General features: G+C 26.9%; 1 protein-coding gene across 2 annotated transcripts; it reads right to left on the minus strand.

Annotated features, from left to right (window-relative positions):
- Positions 1–2445: 2445 nt before the first annotated feature.
- LOC145202355 (GTPase-activating protein skywalker-like) lies at positions 2446–22516 on the minus strand. 2 transcript variants are annotated; one of them, XM_090081911.1, is made up of 11 exons: positions 22239–22516; positions 21289–21611; positions 18509–18795; positions 14841–14963; positions 8066–8174; positions 6819–6901; positions 6577–6741; positions 4685–4770; positions 4422–4494; positions 3348–4330; positions 2446–3148 (listed from the first exon to the last, which is right to left on the minus strand). In XM_090081911.1, the coding sequence occupies exons 2-11, from the start codon at positions 21593–21595 to the stop codon at positions 3007–3009; spliced, it is 2358 nt and encodes a 785-aa protein (XP_089938037.1). In that variant the 5' UTR covers positions 21596–21611; positions 22239–22516; the 3' UTR covers positions 2446–3006. The 2 variants fall into 2 exon arrangements, with proteins under 2 accessions (XP_089938037.1, XP_089938038.1); XM_090081912.1 differs by lacking the exons at positions 18509–18795; positions 21289–21611; positions 22239–22516 and adding an exon at positions 15055–15198.
- Positions 22517–22678: the final 162 nt, after the last annotated feature.

The following is a 22678-nucleotide window of genomic DNA, read 5'->3' on the forward strand; positions in this document are numbered from 1 at the left end:
ATATATATATATATATATATATATATATATATATATATATATATATATATATATATATATATATATAATATATATATATATATATACAAACACACACACACACACACACACACACACACACGCACGCACAGACTTAAACACACACACATTACAACACATTACAATACAATACAATACATACACACAAGCATACATACATACATACATACATACATACATACATACATACATACATACATACATACATACATACATACATACATACATACATACATACATACATACATACATACATACATACATACATACATACATACACACATTAATGTTGCTAATACTTTGATATAGTATGTAAATCCTTTTATTAACACACATACACAGAACATGCTATAAACTTATGGTTTCTTTTTTACCTGATAACTTACTGTTACTGAATATTTTGTCTGTAAATTTTGTTGCTGTTTTTAACTGTTTATGTGATAAAAAATTTCACTTGCTTTACATCTAAGCATGATGACAAGCAAAAAACTGATATTTAGATTAACTATAGATGTTATGCCGTGTCAATGCATACATACTGCATATAATTAGGAATGAAAATTGCCGTATCAATCTCGTTTTAATCGGTTTTAAGAAACTATTACTTTTATTGCTGACAGCAATAAACGCAACAAACAAAATAAATATCACTAAAAAAATTCCTCCCATATCCTATTGACTTCTTTTTAATATTAGTAAGCTACTTTTAAAAGCTGTTGTAAATCTTTTTTATTTTAATAAATGATATGGTTTTTCTTTTTTTTTTGCCCGTCTTGCTTATATAACGATGAATATATAGGATTATTTCACTTACGACGACACAACATTGAATACATAGGATTATTTCACTTATGACGACACAACATTTGCTTTAAGCCCAGAAGCGTTACGAAATTTATAATTTTGTTGCGTAGACCGCCGCATATCATTTATTAAAAACTATAATTCTACGAAAAACTACACTTCAAGGAAACAATCCCCTAAAAAAAATCACCTCCTGTTTAAAAAGAAAATAAGAGGTACTTTTTGTCTTGAACAACAACACATCTGCTCGATCTCCAAAGCTAATATCGACCCAAAAACTCAACTGAGTGGAGAATTTTTTTATTTTTTTTATTTTTTTTTATATCGAAATTAAGGCAAATAAGCTTTAGGCTGTTGTTTTTATGTTTTTTCAGCTTTGCATTTTTGTAAAAAATAATTTTTACAAGAACATTTCCCAGTTACGTTGCTCCCGTAATATAGTATCACTGTAGAAAATGGAAAATTGTTTAACAAATAGAATAATAATAAATATTTTGCAGAACGAAAGTATTTTAATTAGTTTTGTATCTTATCTGTTGACAAATCATTTGTTTCTTATCTTAATGAATGTACTTTATGTAATGTGTACTTACATTCGATTATTTCTTTTGTATTTTTACATTTGTTTTTACACTTAGTAAATTGTTGGATACAGGTGCAGTTCTAAAACAGTTAATACAAACATATAAAATTTTATTTTTAATTAGTAGCTTAGATTTCGTTGCTCCCAATTTTCAATTAATATTTAAAATGACTCTGAATTAAATATATTAAATATAGATTTTAAATGAATTTAAACAAACTAAGAATGGTTATTATTAGGTAGAACTCCCATTGAATGGACGGTAAAATACTAATGAAAGGCAGCACCAACGCAGCGATATTGGTTAACGTTATTATAATCTATTTAAAATCAGCCAAAGTTTTATGAATCACAATTAGAAAATGTCATTCGAGCTTTTAAAAATGTGCTCATTCAGTTTAAATTTTAAGATAGATGAAAATAATATTCAACTTATTATTTGCTTTTAAAAATGTGCTTTTCAGTTTAAATTTTAAGATTGATGAAAATAATATTCAAATTACTATTATGTATGCGTAGTCAAGGTTTTTTTTTTTTTTAAGCGATTCAAAAGTAAGTATTTACGTCTCTCGTGAAAATGAATACATAGGTAATGTATAAAGAATATCTTGAGATTACTTCTTACAAAACCTGATGTTGAATTAGTACTAATCTATTTTTAAAAGATTGGGAAAACGATTTTATCTGAAATTCTATTATAGGTCTCAAAAAAAGTGATTAGAACACGAGAAATTGATCTAAAACCTAAATTCGCGTTCAACTTAAAAAAACTAAGGAATTATTAACAGGATTAATATATTATTTACTGAAAAAAATATCAATGTCTAAGTAGTTTATTTTATATAGCAAGGCCGTTTTTCATAAATAAAAACAAGTTAAGACGAACCTTTTTACATTTTTATTAAATAATTCAATAGCTCAAAACCAAGGCCACGTTTGACTTGTTGCACTAGAAATATTTTTTGATTTGAAGGAACACTTCGCAAAAACCCGATAAAAAAGGAAACAAACACGACATCTTTTAATAATTATATAGGATTCATAAAAATTTCTACAAAATTAATCAGAAAATATTATCTTCAAAAAATTAGAAATTCTAAACAAAGTTTAATAAAACTGGAACTAAATAAAAATCAAAATGATTTTGATCGATTTAACAACGAAGAATAACAAGATTGTTTTCTTCTAAGGAGTACAACAAACGATTGAAGTCAATTCAAAATCTGCGACAATGAAAATTTGGATAACGAAATTAACAGGTGTTAAAAAGTGAACATAATCTTGTCATTTTAATCAAATGCACGAGGGGGGAAAAAAAAAATGCTAAAACGGACACAGAAAACACGGTATTCTGCTTTCTTTAAACATCTCCGTGATAATTACATTGACAGATATACAGAACAACCATTAAATATGTATGTATGGATGGAACATGTATGGATGGAATGTATAAGATTAAAATAATCTCATAAGTTTAACTTCTTATGGTTGCTGCTCGTTAAAGCTTTAAAATTTATTTTGTACACTTTTACTCGTTTAAAAGATAATAAACGAAGAGGTTAAAAAAATTCTGCTGGCAGCTAATGGAATCCAAATACATCTAGACGCATTATAACAAAATCTCCGTGCTCATGAGATGACAGTGGGGCATTTTGAAATGTACGGCACCAAGTTGAACGACCAGCGTGAATATCTCCGTCAATTGCAATGGCTTCACCATCTCTAGATAAACCATTCAAATTTAAACTCACGTGTTTCACCACTTTAACTGAGATTAATGCAAGAGCGAATTGCTTTAAGTTAAAACATTTATCAATTAATTATACAGTTTGCTAAAAAATTATAAGTTAAATATTTGAGATCCAGTATTTGCAAATCGGAAAAAAAATGTACTTTTAGTCAAAAAGAAAATCATAGTTACCCTCCTCCTATCACCATTCTCGAATCGTCACAAGAAATAAACAACGCAGCTCTTACATGCCCCTCAACTTCCATTTTATTTGGGCTTAAACTTTTATGAGCAGATTGGTCTGTTTCATCGTGAACTGGTGTTTTATCTTTAATATTTGTAACAAATTCTTTTGATTCATGAGAGGTCTGAACGCTATCTCCATCAACTGCAGTTTGTGCTTTAATATACGAAACAAAAGCACCATTAGATTTTTGCGAGGTTTGTACGTTTTCCTTATGAGTTGCAGTTTTATCTTCAATATACGAAACAAAAGTATCTTTTAACACAGGTGTAACATTTTTCCCATCAGGTTGATCTTTAATGTAAGAAATAAAATTACCATTAATCACAGGTGGGGTTTTTACATTCTTCTCATCAGCCACAGTTTGGTTTTTTTTGTGTGTTACTGAAGAATTTACAGATTCGTGTTCAAATTGCTTTAAAGATATTGGGATATCTTCTTCATCTTCAATATTATTCTTTAAATATTCTGCGATTTTTGCATTTTTAGCTGTATCTTGCACAGAGGATGACTCAAAACTGCTTTTGATGTTTTTTTCTTTATTTGTTAATTCAACATTCCTTTCTCCTGCTTTATTTAAACTTTTTTCTCTACCGAAATTTATATTTTCAGGACCTGGAGCTAGTTCACTATGAGATGATGATTGTAAAAATCTGCGAGAAAATCTATGTGAAAAATTCCGGACAAAAGAGCTTCCTCTTTGCCGTTTTGATTTACTTCCAGGGCCATCCTCTTCATCTAAAGGCAGTGTATTTACAAACACATACCTGGAAACTTTAGTATGTAACTCTTCTTCTGATACATTCCAGTGATAGCAAAATGGATTAGGAGAAAGTGTGAAAATAAATGTTTCCCCTGTACCAAAAAAAGAAAGATTTTGATGACCACTATGCCTCTCCATTAATGAAGTTGACAAATATGCACCAAGGACCTGTTTAAAATATTTAAAATATTTTTTAAAATGATTTGATTCATTGAGTTACTGATTATGAAAAAATATGTAAAATCTAAAAAGTGGATACCTCGCCATCTATAGTACGAATGATTATCATACATTGTTGTTCTTCTTCACATTTGCAATATAACGTTTTTAAACTAAATTGAAAAAGAAATATTCAGTAACTTTGAAGACCAATGTTACATAAGTGTAGATATACAGAAATATATAATTGTGCATTATAGATATAAAGTTACAGGTAAACAATAAGAAATGTATTTCAATTACTTAAAAAGCATAAACTAATACAAAGTAAAATGTTTTAGTTAAGTATATACTGCAACTTACTTGTACCCATCAATATTTGTTGTGAACAACAAATAAGGTTTTTTAACTTGAATACGTAATGGCAACCAACCACAAACTAATTGCCACTAAAAATTAAGGCATATTCTCTATTGATATATTTCTCTTTACAAAAGGAAAAATAAAAAATGCAGCAGGTCATATTAGTATTGTACAAGTTTTAACATTTTGTAACAAATTTTATTGAATAACTTCAACTATATATGCTTTGATTTTTAAAAAAAAATTTCCTTTAAATTGTAGACAAATATAAATTGACTTTGACTGTGTCAAAAATGGTTTGCATGTTTAACAAGTTGATGTTTGTCAATGGTATTTCAGCAACTATAGGCCTCAATTAAACAACATTTTTAGCTTGTTTTTTTTATAGACTTTTAGAAATAGCCTTATAAAAAGAAATTTAAATATTTATCCCAGGTCTTGTCTCTTTCAAAATAGTAGAAATAAATTTTCAAAATAAATAGAAAAAAAATACTTTAACACTTAGCATGTGAAGTTTTCATTATTTTTAAATTACCAAACATCAAACCTAAATTATAAATTTGTTCAAAGTTTATAGTACAGAGTGATCAAGCCGAGTGTAGAAAATTTTTTAAAATTGGTTATTTAACTCTTTATATAGTTTTTATTTATACTTTTTGTATTTAAATAAAACTTCATACTTATGTTTAACATTGTTATATGCTTCTCTGATCGAATTTATAACAAATAATTCACCACAAATAAGTTTGAAAGCTTCTGAGCTTCTTGTTTTCAAACTTGAAAAACGTTAGATTTTTAAAAATTTCTAAGATTTTGAAGCCTCGCACTAGCCAATATGGTGTCTATAAAATCTTAAAACATCTCAGAGAAACTGTATCTACTCTTCTAAAGGTAAAAAACATCCTGAATCAAAAACTAGAACATCCAGTCTTATCAGGGACACTTAAGAAGAAATCAGGAGAAACCCAACAAGAAGCATGCAATTCAAACCTTGTTAAAAGTTTATCTAAAACTTAAAGCATTCAAAAAGAGCAAAGCTCTAGAACTGTCACAAAACATTAAAGCAAAACAGTTGAGTATAGTGAAGGTTCTTTTGGATAAGCTTAAGAATAAGATAAATCTCCAGTGCTGTGGACAGATGAAAAATTATTTACAGTGGAAATTCACAGTAATCAGAACATCCCATGAGCAAATAGTTTATCAGCACCAAAAACCAGCATTAAAGGAATCTTTAGATCAATAGGACGTTTAAAGAAACTGCCATCATTCTCTAACAAGACGGAACCACATCTTATACAGCAAATGTTGTTCAAGATCAGTGCAAGGACATAATGGATTTTTTTATTTGAAGTAGTTTGGAAAGCAATCCATGTTCATCCTCTCACCAAAGGGTAACATTGCTGAAAGCTAAATTAGGCATTTCTGGGACAAAACTTCACCAGAAAAACCATCCATGCTTCATGTTTCTGAGAGATTAAAGCGAGTGGTAAAGGCTAAAGGATGTTACATAAAAAAATAACTTGTTATTAACATTTGAATAGCTATGTACTTTATTTATGTAAAAAATTAATTCATGTTTCATTATTTTTTGCAAAGCCATATAAATAAAAATTTGTCTACACTTGGTCACCCTGTATCTATAAATAATAGAATACTGTTTGGTTTCAAAAATGCTAAAGCTTCCTAAAAGTATGTGACCAATTAAAAGTAACTAAAAAAACAAACTTTTTACTTAGTTAAGTCTTACTTCAAATTTAAATGTTTTGTAATAATGAAAACATTGAAATACTTTTTAACTACATTCCAGAAATTAAGAAACTTCAAAGAAATCTACTCAAATTTTCTTTATTTTTTCTTTTTTGAAATGTAAATACACAAAAATCAATTTTTACATGCAGGGGTTCAATGATATCAGAAACTTCTTTCAGGTTCACAGCAACAACTTGTTGAGTAAATATATCCTCTGTATAATCAAGTTCATGAGAATGACACATTGTCATATTTGTTTGCTTAAGCTTGACTAACTGCTTGCTGGCCAGCGATATTTTATAAATACTCTATAATAAAATTACAATATTTAGTTTTACAAATAACACTACTCTTTTGTATAAACATTATATTATAAAAAACATACTTTCATGAAAACATCTGGCGTAACTTGTAACGATTGCATATGCTGTCCAATGGTAGCTACAAGATCATGTGGTGATGAACAAACTACAAAAGAAGGTTTACAATGAAATTCAATTTCTTGCAATCAGAAAGTTTGATGCTTATGTTTATAAAATATTTACCAAAAAAAAAGTAAGACGATTAATAATCTTAACTATAGTAGCAGCCAAAAAGATACAGCTACCTCATTTTTTTCTTACTTTTTTTTCTATTGTAGCTTTGAAAAATAATATTTGAAAATAAAGCTTTCACAGTAGGCAGTTGTTAGTTAGCTTTCTTTATCTTTATTGTGGTATTTCATAAATTTTAATTTAGATTCTTATTGGAATAAATTTAAATCAATATTTAAATTGGTAGATTGTTAAGCTACAAAATAGGAAAACCAAAAGGAATCTCACAGAAGAAATAGAAACTCAATTCTCAAGTATAAAGAGGTCTGAACATTAAGTTATGACACAATTTAGAACTTTAAAGGCAAGAGCTTGTTATGGCATTAAATCATAAAAAGAGCTAGTGTACTGATGGAAGTACAGGACAAACCTAACAGGTACAAACAAGATTAAAGTCAGGATCATCACAGGTTACCATGTTTTAAATGAAACTTGGATCAGTTTGCTTTGCTTATGAATGACAAATTTAGAGAACAATTTTGCATGATATAGCTGTAGGGTATTTCATGAATAGAATGGAGATTCTAAATATGAAAAATATTACACTCAATACAACGAGTTTTGATTGATTTAATAGACTATTCAAACTTTCCTGCTATTACTTAGGAACTTGAATTGGAATTTTCAATAAACCAATATGAAAGTAAAATTTAGTATAAATTAGTATCTTTTACTTTTTAGGTTGGCTTCAGGTTTTTTTTTGTGTTGATTCATTTCAGATAGTAAATTCTTAAACAGATTTTCTGTTTTGGATATGGAATTTTATGATTTTTGTGATTGGTCTCTCTGCTTTGCGCTAAAGTGTTTTATTTATTTTTCTTAACTTAGTTATGCCTTTAATTGTTCTGTCATAACTTTTTTTTTCTTGATGCACCTACACTTCCATTATAATAAAAAAAAGATGTTTAAATATTCAAAATATATCAGGCAAAATATCGGGAAAAAAAAGAGAGTTTTGTACTTTTTAATATCAATAAAATTTAAAAATAAAAAAAAATTGCAAAAATATTGAATAACATAAAAATTCTTGAATACTTACGAAGGTGTTTAAATGTCAATGAATGGATATAAAAAAGATTTAACAGATGCAATCCCACACGATAAAAAATCTTTGGCCCTTCAATTAAAAAACAATCAACAATTCGAACCTAAAATAAATTAAAATAAAAAATATTTTTAAAAAAATATTTAAAAAATAAAAATCAGTAATTTCTTCAAAATAAAATTTGCTTTTGTGTATATGAATATGTATGTGTATGTGTATACATGTATGTGTGTGTGCTTATATATATACATATATACATATATGGCCAATTCGATAGTTCAGTGACGCATCATGCAGAGAGATTTTTTTTAACAAAAATTTTTTTATAACTCAAAAATAATTTTTTATTACTCTAAATCAATCTTGAATTAAAATTTTAATATAAACTAAACACAATTGTATTAACATAACACTAACACATAGCAAAAATTAAAATATGAATTCAGTGATGCAATGCGGAAAAAAGTGTTTTTTTATCAGCATACTTTTAAATGGAGCTTTCACTGAAATTTTAATTCTTGCTAGACTAATTAGATTTTTTTGTTGTAATTTATTCATTTTGCAATAAGGCAGTCATAAAAAAAGCCACAGACAACAAAGTTTTCATATCGTTTTATTTTACAGAAAAAAAACTATCAGTTCAGTGATGCAACATTCAGTGAATGCAACATTGTTTTGTAATAAATTTAAATTATACTCAGGTGAAAATAGCATCGGAACAACGTTATCATTCTGAACATAAAATAATGTGATTTTCTGACATATGAGTTACAGATATTTGCAAATATCTGTAACTCATATGTTCTTTTTCTGACATATGAGTTACAGATATTTGCAAATCTTCTAATACTAATGCAAAATCTGCTGCTGACCTGATCTCGCATTGACTAGATTTAACTCTCAGAGCTGCAATTCGCTTAACAGTAGCTCCTATTCCGCCAACCACTCTTTTCCTGTACATCGCTGCAAAGAAATGCCAGAAGAATTTTTTACGAAAATGTTTTTCAAGCACAACCATTGCAGCCATAATGTTTTTGTTTTTGAACTGAGAAGTGGCATTATCGCTGAACATGTGTACTTCTTTGACTTGATCAGGAATAAATTAAAGGATTTTGTCAATGTATGGTATAACAGAAGACATTGTATGATCAGTTGAATCAGAAACTATGCCAAATGTTTTTAACTCTATGTTCCAGACTGCAAGGGTCATGATAGAAACTTGATTTTGACCAAAAAGAGCCGCTTGCGGTTCTTTTTGGTCAAAATACCAAATCCATGATTGCTGATAATTCAAAAACAAATTTCGCAAATTAAGGAGTTTCAATTGCATTTTAAGACCTTCAAGATAAAATATAAATGGGAAAGAACAAACAACGGTAACCTTCAGGGATTAAAAGAATATTCCTCTTTTTATTTTTGAATATTTAGTTTAATTAGAATGAGAATTGTAAAAAAAAAACGCAATTTTCTTTCACCGTTTTCAGCTGTTTAAAGATATGTATATATATAAAAACCTATAAAATAAGCGTATATAACTATATTTATTCGAATAAAACCTGCAACAAAATCTGAATATTTGGATATTTTGACTTCCTTACCATGCTATTTTATTAAACGCTAATTATCCTGTTGATGGATTCAGTGACACAACAGCTTTTAAACTATAACTATAGGTTAATATAATGCTTTTTGACCACTTTTTTTTTTGAATAGTGATGAAAAGTTTACATTAAAATATATAATTTCTAAAAAAATCTCACCTTAAAGCCTAAATTCATTGTGATAATTAAACTTTTTTAGCTTTTAGTTCAGTGACGCAACCTAATTTTTGCAGATGTGTATGTGACAAAAAAACACTTGAATTATTTTTAAAGAGTAAAAGTTTTTTTACTCAAGACATATAAATAATCTCAAAGATTCTTTCTAAACAAAAATACGGATATGTTTTGTTTAAAATATTGCAATAACTTGCCCTCAAATTTTACTCACTTTTTCTAATAATAAAAAAAAAAAACAGTTGCTAACATTCATCAAATTTATCTACTCAATTCAAATATTTTCAACTCAAAATTTATTTCAACAATAATTTTAAGGTGTTTAAACTACAATTAAAGAAAAAAAGTTTTTTGAAAAAAGAAATTTATAAACAAGAAATTTATCTCTTCCATCGTGGAAATAGCCATATATATATATATATATATATATATATATATATATATATATATATATATATATATATATATATATATATATATATATATGTATATATATATATATATATGGCTATTTCCACTATTTTCCACGATATATATATAATCTTAGGAATTTACATGTCACATTAATCAATCTATCACCCTATAAAATCACCTTTGTAGCACTGATCTAAGTGGTTCATATCACTACCAGCTGATATGAACCACTTAAATCAGTGCTACAAAGGTGATTACATACATATACATACATACATACATACATACATACATACATACATACATACATACATACATACATACATACATACATACATACATACATACATACATACATACATACATACATACATACATACATACATACATACATACATACATACAGTATCATTTCATATTATTAGACTCAAAAAAAATATTTCAAGATTTTGTTATTTTTATTTTTTTTAGTAGGTAGGAGTTACAGCTGTTTACTTTTTATTGTTTACGTGTAATTTAACTTCCTGTCATTTATTTTTTATTTTAAATTAAAAACATTTAAAAAATGATAATATAGTTTTAAATAACCTTTTCAATTTGATAAAGATATAGCAAATTTTGTTAGTATAAAATAAAATACCTCCAGCTGATTTTATCTGTCATAACTCAAACTATATTTCATTTTCAGAGACTTACATTATTGCAGACTTAAACAATGTAATTTCAGTTGTTTTAAAGTGTTTTTTTTTAATTAGACAGTCACATAATGAATTAATGAATGTTGCTGTTTGTTTAGGATTAATGATTGGTAAAATGAGTGATATTTCCTGATGTAAGTTGACTATAATAGATAAATTCTTATTAAACTAATAAATTCTTCTGCAAGAAAAAGCTAAACACCCTGAGGAGAATTATTGAAATTATCAACATCTCTCAGGCTTCCGTGACAAAGTGAAAAATCAAGAAAGCTATCAAACAGAATTAATATACCCCAGTAAAAAAACTAAAAGCCATTTTGGAATTTTGTGTTACTATTAATGACATTGCTTGTCCTCTACAGATTAATCATGGCACTGCCTTTCAAATCATCTATAATGAACTTTGCTTCCATAAAGTTCACACAAGATGGGTTCCAAGGCAGCTTACTGAAGAGCACAAACATCTTAAGCTTTGTCAACATTTGCTCAATTGTTACAACAATGAAGGCATACATACGGGTGAAGATGTTACACCAATTGTCTTCCACCCTTCTCTGTCACTGATCTGATAGTTCCTCAATAAGAAACACTTTTGTTGGCAATGTCTGAAGTAGAAAGTTTTTTTGCTGTTTTTAAATCAGTTTTAATAAGTTTTTTGAAGTTTGCAAACTTGGGGCTGTTGGTACAGAATTGGGGTAAGCTTTGTTTTGTTGGATTGAGGCACAGTGAACAAAGTGGTAAAATCTGGAGAGCAAAGTGAAATTGATCAAGATTTTCAACAAAAGAAAGCTAGAGCATTCTAGCTAAAGTTATTTATTTTATTATGAAAAAAAATTGGCATAAATCTAAACATTAACTAGACCAACCAAGTGCTTTAATCAAAATACCCTTAGGTTTGGTTAATTTTTGGTGCATGAGTAGACGAGTAGAAAACCTACAACAAACCTCCCAGGTAATTTCTAACATAAAAGTTTAATCTGATCCCTGTTTGTAGATTTTTAAAAGAGCCAAACAGTTATACTCTTATTTTGTACTGTTATAAAAACTGCAATATGAATATAATGTAGAGCAATAAAAGAGCAAGCCATAAAAATATATATATAATAATATATGCTAATAATAATATATATATATATGTAATAATATACAGCTATTCACAAAAGTTTAAACGATTGCAGAATTTTTATCAATTATGTTTGGTTTTTGTTTAATAAAGAAAAACTGTAGATATCGACTTAATTTTTTTTTATTCATTAAAGAAAAAGTAATTAGCTATAAAATGAATATGAACATATTATAAAAATTTTAATATTTAGTTAGAAAAAAGCTATTACAAAAAATCTTATAGGAAAAATAAGAAGCACAAAAGTTTAAACAAATTGCAACATTCAAACAAAAAATAAAAAAGTGTCCTCCTTTGTTTTTATAGCAAAGATAAACTTGTTTATGCATTGATTCAACTAATTTCATGCATATCACGCGAGGTACCTTCAGCCAGTACTCATTCAAAAGTTGCTTTAAATGCTGAGTTGATTGAATTTCATGGTATGTCAGTTGATTGTCAATCCAAGACCAAATATTTTCAATTGGGTTGAGATCTGGTGATCTAGGGCACCAGGGCATCACATTGAACTTTTTTTAAAAAATATTCTTTGATTGAGTGTGCTGTATGAGCTGAAGCCCCATCTTGTTGAAAGATGAATTGCTTGCTTCTGCCATACAAGTGTCTGATTCATGGAACTAAACACGTTTCCAATGTGTTCTTGTAGGTGTATTGATTAATTCGGCCTTCATACAACTCACAGAAGCCTATACCTTTGTGAGAAAAACATCCCCAGATGCCAACTGAACCTCCACCACCTTGTCGACGATGTTGCAAAAACCTGTCTGAATATTTCTCAGTTGCAAATCTTTTGACATAGATTCTTCCCTTGCGGTTTACAACTTGAAAGTTAGCTTCATCACTCCAAATAACTTTTCCCCACTGTTCTACAGACCAGTCCAGCCTTTCTTTGGACCACACTCGTCGTTTACGTTTATCCGTGATTGAAAGAATGGGTTTTTTAGCAGCTATGTACGTTCCAATACCTTTGTCCGACAATGTTCGTCTCACGAGCTCTTGGCTAACTTTTGGATTATTTTTTGACTCATTGAAGATTTGTGCTAGCTTTTTGTAACTGAGTCTGGGGTTTTCTCTGCTCATTCTGAATATACCATTTTTCTCACGGTTGCTGAGTTTGGATGGTCTCCCAGTACGCGACATGTCGGAGACATCCTTGGTAAGTTCCCAGGTTTTGATGGTTTTTCTAACGCAATATTCAGAAATGCTAAGTATTTTGCCTATTTGAACGTTTGTGTGATTTTTTGTCCGCGCCATACCAATAACTTGCCATTTTATGTCACTAGAAACTGATTTTCGACCCATTTGCACGCAATTGAAATTAATTTGAAATTCACAATATTTTAAGTTGATTTTTAATGAATTAAAAACTGCCTGATAATGTTGTGATGAATTTTTTGATTGAAAAACTACTCAATTATTTGCTAATTAATTGATAAATTCGCTGCGAAATTTTTTTTCGCAGCGGATTTATCAATTAATTAGCAAATAATCGATCCTAAATAAAATCGTTTAAACTTTTGTGAAACCTCTTAATTTGTATCACCTACCTTTTAATGAAATTTCTGAGTAAATGGTAATGAGTCAAAACCTACTTTTTTTTATTCTGTTAACAAATAACCTATTTACCAAATTGGAAAAATAATTATTTTGATATATATTTCCGTTAGATTTTTATTCAAGAAAAACCGAAGACTAGATTTGAAAATTCTGCAATCGTTTAAACTTTCGTGAATAGCTGTATAATAGTATATATAATGAGCCATGTTCCAGATGAACTGAGGACTTAGCTTTATTTAGTTGTTTTTTTTTAGGAATTGAAAAATAAGCAACAGAAAAGAATCTTCTATTATGTGTCATATTTACTTTTTTAAAAGACACAAAAGGCACCTAATGGATAAAGTTTCAGATTTTCTGGAAATTTACATACTTACCTAGAATAACAAAAACGCAGAGACACTTTGTCTTTAAAATATTGATTTTTCGTACATTTTTTTAATATACTTTTTCTTAATTTAGTTATCTATCAGCTTCCAAATAAATTTTAAAAACTTTTCTAAAGTCTATAAACCTTATAGACTCTAAAAAAGTTTTTAAAATTTATTTGGTAAACTGGTATCATTATTATATACTATATTAATGATACCAGTTTACTACTCTCTGTAATTAACAGAGATAAATAACACATTTCAAATGCATATTTAAATTTATTAACTTTTTAATTAGAGTTGTAGTTGCTTTTACAACAAAGTTGTTCATGCTTTATCTGTAAATTTATAGCTATCATCTAAAATTAAATGTTAATTTAAAACCTAGGTCAAGCTAACTTTTGCAGTTTTTCTTTTAAAATTCATAACTTTATAAGTTCAATTTTTTTAGTTTATCAAAAGACAAAGTCATCTTTTCTTTTGTTTGCTTAAACCAAAATTAAAAATTCTCTTCTTTGCTTAACAAAAAATCTCTTCTTTGCTTAAACCAAACAATTAGTATTGATGAGATTTTTGTTTTTCACTATTTTTCTTTTTAATACACAAAGAAAGAAAAGTTTTGAGATGCAATTACTTCTCTCACATGTTGTTTCAACATTTGCTTTCAAATATCTGTTCCTTTAATTATGATTTATTTTAAGTCAGTATTAATTGGCTTATTAATCAAATACACACAAAAGTGCAGAAACTTTTTAAAATGCTGACATAGGTCAAAATTTGTCAAAAAATAGTAACAAAAAACAAAACAAAAACTAAATTATTGAAAAGACTTACCAAATAAGCAAATGACAGTCTGTCAAAAATAATCTTTCTTAAACAGGGAAAAATCACAAGTTTATGACCAGCAACTTCAGCATGTGATGTAACAAATGATTCAAGTCTTGCATAGACTTTTTTCTAAACAAAATGGTCTAGTAATTTTAGCAAACATACAGCGGTTCTTTCATTTAGTTATATTAAGTGTTTTATAATACTAATGTTTTCTCACTTCTAATTCTTTCTGGATAAAAAATTCCTTCCAAAAGCATGTTCTTCTATACACTTTTTAGTTAAACATATTCAAAATACCATGGGTGTTTTTTCGCTTTATATGGCAATTTGATTACAGAAGAATCACACTTTGTTGCAAGAGCTAATGAAAACACAGTCTACAGTTAGTTTCAATAGCAAAAAGTGTTGATTTAAACGAACCAAGAATTTACTCATATTTTATAAAATACTAACTTGATCAAACAGCCAGATTAATTTGACCCATGATAAACTTATGTAAAAAACGGTCAGCAAATTTACTAAATGGAGAACTAACTGAATATCTCTCCTGTACTGAGAAACTAATATCTACATAATTTAGACCTATAAAACTTTTCTGAAGCAATACATAGTTACAAATTTCTTTGCCAATAGTATGCATTTACCAATCTTAATTTCATGGTCAACTCAACATGCAACAATGCTAAAGATTATTAATACTGTACTAGTACTATACAAACAAAACTTTCAATTTGTAGGAATGACAATTTGATCAGTTTTCATTTCCTGAAAAAGCAAACAAATCAAAAGAATCTTAGTCTAAACTTACGATACAAGTTTAAGACTAGCCCAAATAATTGACTATAACTTTAATTTTTAAAACCCAGAACTTAATTCATCATACAGATACTCATTTTTACATTCTTACAACATTTTTTAGCATTTTGATATAGCACAATCATTTTCAGAAAATTTTGATAATAAAGGTACAAAAAAAATGTACAACCAGTTGTTTATTTACAATGGATATAATTTAAACGATTTAAAAGAACAGGTTTAAATGAATTTCTAGAAGTTCTCATTTCACAATATGATTTTTTTGAAATTTACATAGGACTATATACAAATGACTATAATTCTTCCAACATCCCTGAAGAGCTGTATGATATAACGGTGTGCTATGATCCTATTAGCCACTCAAAATATAAATATTTTCTTTCATTTTTCAAAAAGGGACTACTTTCAACAACTGTGACAGACTTTGCAACAATTAAAGCACCAAGTAATAAAATTTGTTTCTTCACCAACAATACACAGATTTAATACTTAGCACCACAAAGAAGTTCAATCCAAAATTTCTTCCCATATTCTGATGCCATAGATAATTTATGATCAAAAGTCAATTTCAAGGTCAATTTAACTGGATCGGTGTAAAAGAACTTAAAAATGAATGACCTTCAAAAAGCTGAAACAACATATACTGGCAAAATTTGAAAATTTTAAGGAAAGCAGAATCACACAAAGAAGTTTTAAAAAGATTTTTAGGTGTACGTTTTTCATAATGTTGCATATTTTGAGAAATGTAAAAGAAAACAATAATAAAATTTTTTTAGATGTTTGTTTGCAATAAACATTCTTTAAGATATTTCCATTTATTACTAAAAACACCTTAGCTCTTGGATGAATTTCAAATATCTTGGAAATCAGTTCATCATTGGGACATGTAACATAAACCATTTTCCCCTGTATAGTAAATTGAAAAAAATTCAGCTGTATGCAATTACTGATTGTGAACACTTTGTGCATAATGCTTGGTGTGTAGTGCCATTCTGTATTTGAGTTTGTATTAATGTTTAACAGGCCTTACTTCTCAATAGCCTAATGAATAAACTTAATTTGTTACTTATAAGAATAAATATTATACCTTGTATTACAAAGTAATATACTCAATTTTTATTGTATTTGGAAACAATATTTTCAAGACTGATACTCTTACAATATTTGTGCTTTGCTGCATAGCTCTAGATCATATGTTAGCTTTAGTTCTGTTAATGAATTAAATATGAGCTAGGGTTGACATTTGACTAAAATGGATTTCACATTTTATGAGAACACTGGAGAGAGATTGAATTGAATCACTCCTTCATTAACATATTTGTTTTGAGTTGTTGTTTTTTTTTTTGTGCTTGTTTATATTATATATTATTTATGTTTATATTTATTTGTGCTTGTACTTGATCTATAGGAGACAATTTTTTTTAGACTAACAGATTTAGAGGAGTGCTGTTAATTTGAATGATGATTTATTTTGTAAAAGATTCACAACTTGTGATTAACAATGCAATTTTTTCTGTGTTTGGTTTAACAAAAGTTGTACTTGAAATCTGTTGATCATTTCCTTCAGACCAGAGGTTTGCAAAACTAAATTTTCAGGATAGTCAATGTTACCAGTGTTTACACCACTTGATGAGTAGAGAGTTAAACCAAATAGATGAGGAAGACTTTCTTCTTTATTTTGATATTTACACATAATCAGATATGACATTAAGTAGTGGAATTTGGTTTGTAGTTACTGTTTCTAACCCTTGAAGTGTTGAGCATTAATTTAAAATTGTGTCTAAACTCTTTGGCAATTTCTCTTTTACTTTGTTTTTTTTTTTATTTTGAATAGACAAGTGCTTGTATTATTTTTGAATTATCAAATATGGTACAGAGAGGTTTTTGGATTTATCTAGTTGAGGTGTGAACTTTTATTTCCATTCAGTAAACTATTAAAGAGCACAAAAGAAATTGCAGAAACTATTTCTAGTAACAGATACAGAGCTGCAAAAACAGATAAAGAAAATGTTTTCCTGAAGCTTTTTTTTCTTGCATCCACTGATTGTATTTATCATAACATAAAAATAAAAAATTTATAGAAAGCTATTGTTTTAGATAACTATTAGTTGTTGGTCTATATTTATGGTAATTGCAATCGTTTGAGAATATGTCTTCATCTGAGGCTCTGAGTCCAAGGCAGAACGCTTTTGTTTAAATCAAATTCAATGATATTGCAGTTCCATAACTTCCAAAGCTCTTTATCTCTAGCTATCTTCTAAAATGATTGTCCTCTTTGGTTTTATTGGATTCACATCTCAGTTCTCAGTCAGTTTCTGATTTCAAACTCCCTTGCCCAACTGAAACACAACACATACCAAGATCATTGACTTCATTCAACCATGTAAAGTATTGAGCTTGATATGGCGGTGTTATGGTGATATGGATGCTGTTAGTTTAAAGATCTTCATTATTGAACAATTTCACATTATGTGTGTAAAATTAGCTTTAATGACATTGATTACTGGCTTATTAAGCGAATAGGCATTTTTTACTTAACAATGGTGGGCCCACAAAAGACTCAGTTGGAACTTGTGGCTAAATTAACTTATGACCTACATAATTATCCTAATAGCTTACATCAAACCCCAATGTGGGGCCTTGCTATCTGTGTTGGCTGGATTATTTTTTAGGTTTATACACAACCTGTTTAATTCCCTTCAAGTGATACTAAAGAGGTTTTGAAAAAGAGATGAACTATATGAATAAAGTGGATTAACAGAAAAATAGAGTGAAGAAAGGAATAATTTAGGATGTACTATAAAAATATGGAAAACTGCAATGCAACAGGAAGAAAAAAAAAAACTTAAGTTTACCTCCCTTGATTTGAGAAGATCTTGCATTGAAGTATCAGAAACAATATTTGAACTTTTTGTTTCATCAACCAGGTTTTTATTGAGAATTCCAGAGAGACAAGCAAATGCATCTTCTTCATTCATAAAGTGTAGCATAATGCCTCCTAATTGCTCTAACATAGGACAATAAACAATGTCTGGATTTAACTCATAGATAATATAGAGAAGTTTTCGCAGAGAATAACAACCATTAGGAGTCAAGAAGTGAGAATTCGATGTTAGTTTTATCGTCTTACATTGGGAATTATCTACAAAAATTAAAAGCAAGTAAAATATAAAGTTAACTTATATAACATATTTAAGCTTTAAATGGTTAATAAACTTCACAGATAGTTTATATTAGCTTGTACTTAATATTTGTGGAAGTTTAAATTTTAAGGCTTAGTTATATCTAAGAAACATTCTTTTTAATTATTAAATAAGAAGTTAATTGAAAATATCATTTTTTATAATTATTAAATAAGAAGTTAATTGAAAATATCATTTTTTATAATTATTAAATAAGAAGTTAATTGAAAAAATCATTTTTTATAATTATTAAATAAGAAGTTAATTGAAAATATCATTTTTTATAATTATTAAATAAGAAGTTAATTGAAAATATCATTTTTTATAATTATTAAATAAGAAGTTAATTGAAAATATCATTTTTTTTAATTATTAAATAAGAAGTTAATTGAAAATATCATTTTTTATAATTATTAAATAAGAAGTTAATTGAAAATATCATTTTTTATAATTATTAAATAAGAAGTTAATTGAAAATATCATTTTTTATAATTATTAAATAAGACGTTAATTGAAAATATCATTTTTTATAATTATTAAATAAGAAGTTAATTGAAAATATCATTTTTTATAATTATTAAATAAGAAGTTAATTGAAAATATCATTTTTTATAATTATTAAATAAGAAGTTAATTGAAAATATCATTTTTTATAATTATTAAATAAGAAGTTAATTGAAAATATCATTTTTTATAATTATTAAATAAGAAGTTAATTGAAAATATCATTTTTTATAATTATTAAATAAGAAGTTAATTGAAAATATCATTTTTTATAATTATTAAATAAGAAGTTAATTGAAAATATCACATTCATTTTTTATAATATGTAACTATTTTGACTTACATATTAATAGGATAACTTTTAATTATCTAAAAAAAAAATTTTATTTGTCTTTTTTTTTGTTTTAATTTAATGTTATTTTTCTTCAATAAAATGTTTCTTATCAAAACTACTAATATAAAAAGCCTGTTCTATTTTTTAAAAAAATGCCAATATACCTATTATCTTAGAAGATGTTTTTTGATACAGAAATCTAATTTCATACTACAAACATGCATACAACATGTGCATCACTTCAGCTTTTCATACTAATGGTTTAAAGATATTACTACAAAAAAATTTTTCTTTAACATATTTAAGGTCAGAGAATAAAATTGAGCAATCTTCTTAGAAACAAAACCATAATTTTTTATCATAATATTTTAGCAAGTGCTCTGATGTTAGAACTATTTAGCTTAATAACTTAAACTACTTTAAAAAATTTTTTAAAACCAAGTTAAACATTAAAAAAAAACCATCAAATAAAAAAGTACAAACTAAACCATGTTAATTTAGAATTAAATTTTTCTCAGCTGATAATTTAAATTTGCCAAAATTAATAAGATTGTTTTTTGTTTTTTTTTTCTGCTATTATTTTAAACCTAATGTCTAATAGACTACAGCACAAACTTACATTTTGCATCAGAGTATCAGATGTGTATTCTGGAATGACATCAATGATAAAGAATGAGATGAACAAGCTAGATATACTGAAGATCTTATTTTGACAGAAGTTGAACCTTGTTTGAAGAATTAAAGTCAGGTTATTTTTTGGTCTTTTAAAATTAGCCTTTGTTCCAAACTCTTTAACATGATGAAAAATATAAAAAGTTTTAATAATTTTTGTATAAATCAACTCATTTGTCACTAAGATAAAAGACATGATGGAAGCCTTCAAAAAAGAAATCTTATCAAAAAGTCTACATTGTGAGTTAGACTTCAAAATATAACTCTGAATATTTTTGTGCAAAAAATATCAAAATGTTTGATTTCATCATATTTCATCGTATGTAATTTTTAGGGTTGATTGATTATTTTTATTCTCTATATTCTAATAAATGAAAATAACACTATTTAGGACTTGCTCAATTCAATCAATAATTTACAGTAATTTATAGAAAATGCAGATCACATAGATAAGAAATTAGACAACTGATCATTTGAATACTGCTTTTATTTGCAAGGAAAAGTGTAGCAATCAATAGTTAGTCATCATTATTTTTATAAATAATTTTTTTAATAATAAATTTAACAAATGATGATTTTTGTTCAATAGCTCATGTTTTACAATTATAGTATTATAAAAAATATATTTGAACATCAGCACATTATTAATTATTAATGATGATTAAACTGCTCCTTTTTACCATAAATTTCAATAAGTAATGCTTTTGTTAGGAAACTGCCTATTTAAAATATGTTTAAATTTGTTATTAATGCAATTTAAAATAATACACAATATAAGACAAGAATATTTTAAAGATCAAAAATAGAGAAATTTTAATTACTTATTTTTATACAAATATTTTTAATTTATCAATAATTTTATCTTAAAGCTATAATAGATATAAAGAAAACCTTTTCTTTAATAAAAAAAATAGTTAAAAAATAAAACAACATAAAAAATTACTGTCTTTCAGCAAATCATCACAAGTAGTTTTATACAAATTAGGAGTACTCCTCTTTACTTCAAGCCCTCCAGAAAACATTAGCCAATACTGAGCTCGCTGCAACAAAGGAATATTTTTTCTTGAAATGTCTTTAACTTTATGTAAATCTTTAGCAGACAAACATGAAAGATTTTGTTTCAACAATATATTGTTCAATATAACACTTTCCTTAGCATCTAGCTTTGGAAACTCTAGAACTTGAATTGACTTGTGTGCATTTGAATCAACATGATGTTGAAGATATACTGAAGATCTCTTACTCTCCATCCCAAATAGAAGATCACTGAGTGTCAATCATAAAAAATAAAATACATATAGCTAATTTAAAATAATCATGGACACATGTAAACCAAATACATGCCAATTTTTTTTATTTCCATTTTCTAGTTTAAATTTGAATATGCAGAAAATAGTGCCTACTATTTTATAAACAAACAATTTTTTTACTGTTAAACTTATTGTTGAGTATATGTGCTTAGCAAACCTTAAATAACCTTATCTTTTTAATAAAAAGATAAATGAAAAATTTATTATACATTTTATAAACATTTTTTGTAAAACAAGAGAAACTGACACATTAAATTACAGTATGAAAAATAAAAAACATTGAACTAATAATTCCTAACCACTTAGAATAAAACAAAATGTATAACTTAAAAATACAATGTGCTGCATTTTAGAAAAAGTATATGTCAAAAAAAATACAGGTGACATATTCTTTGTCATATTGCAGTTATCTTTAACAATACAGCCTTTTGAAAATGTAAGTATGAATTAACTTCAAAATTAATAGCAAGAAAATTAGCAATAAGGAAAATAATATGCATTAAATTTTTCAAGGTGGCCTACCCTTAATGTATATAATATTTATTTTAAATTATTTGTTTACTTTCTAATAATTTAAAAGTACCTTTCAGCTAATGAATTGATTAAAAATCTTTGTCATCCAATTAACCAATCATAATAGGTAAGCCTCATTTAGAAAACTAACTTGTGTAACGTTTTACTTTTGTAACCTTTTAACCTTCTCTCACCATAATTGATAAAGAGTGTTTTTTTGTAAAGATATTGTTCAGCAACATAATTTTATCTGTAAACAGCAAAAGTCAAACTATATTAAAAAGTATATTTTTTTAATATTCTGATATTTATAAACTATTGCTTTGAGTAATATTTTTTCAAGAACCTATGAATGAAAAGTTATAATTACGTAAATGCACAATATAACAAATTGTAATATATTTACTATTGTAATATATTTTTATTATGTATGTACATATATATATGCATATATGTATATGCATATATATGCATATATTTATACATATGCATATATTTATACATATACAT

The sequence above is a fragment of the Hydra viridissima genome, unplaced genomic scaffold (genome assembly GCF_058129835.1).
Source record: "Hydra viridissima isolate aposymbiotic clone 2 unplaced genomic scaffold, HvirCarnegie_v1 scaffold_3, whole genome shotgun sequence".
Lineage (NCBI taxonomy): Eukaryota > Metazoa > Cnidaria > Hydrozoa > Anthoathecata > Hydridae > Hydra > Hydra viridissima.

Bases quoted from the DNA above. Each gene is read 5' to 3' on its own strand.
- LOC145202355 (XM_090081911.1), bottom strand. From the start codon at position 21,595: ATGGAGAGTAAGAGATCTTCAGTATATCTTCAACATCATGTTGATTCA. The intron at 6,902-8,065 runs GTAAGTATTCAA...CTTCTTTTGTAG, and splicing joins ATTGACATTTAAACACCTTC to TTTGTTCATCACCACATGAT. The intron at 4,495-4,684 runs GTAAGTTGCAGT...TTTTCAATTTAG, and splicing joins ACAAATATTGATGGGTACAA to TTTAAAAACGTTATATTGCA.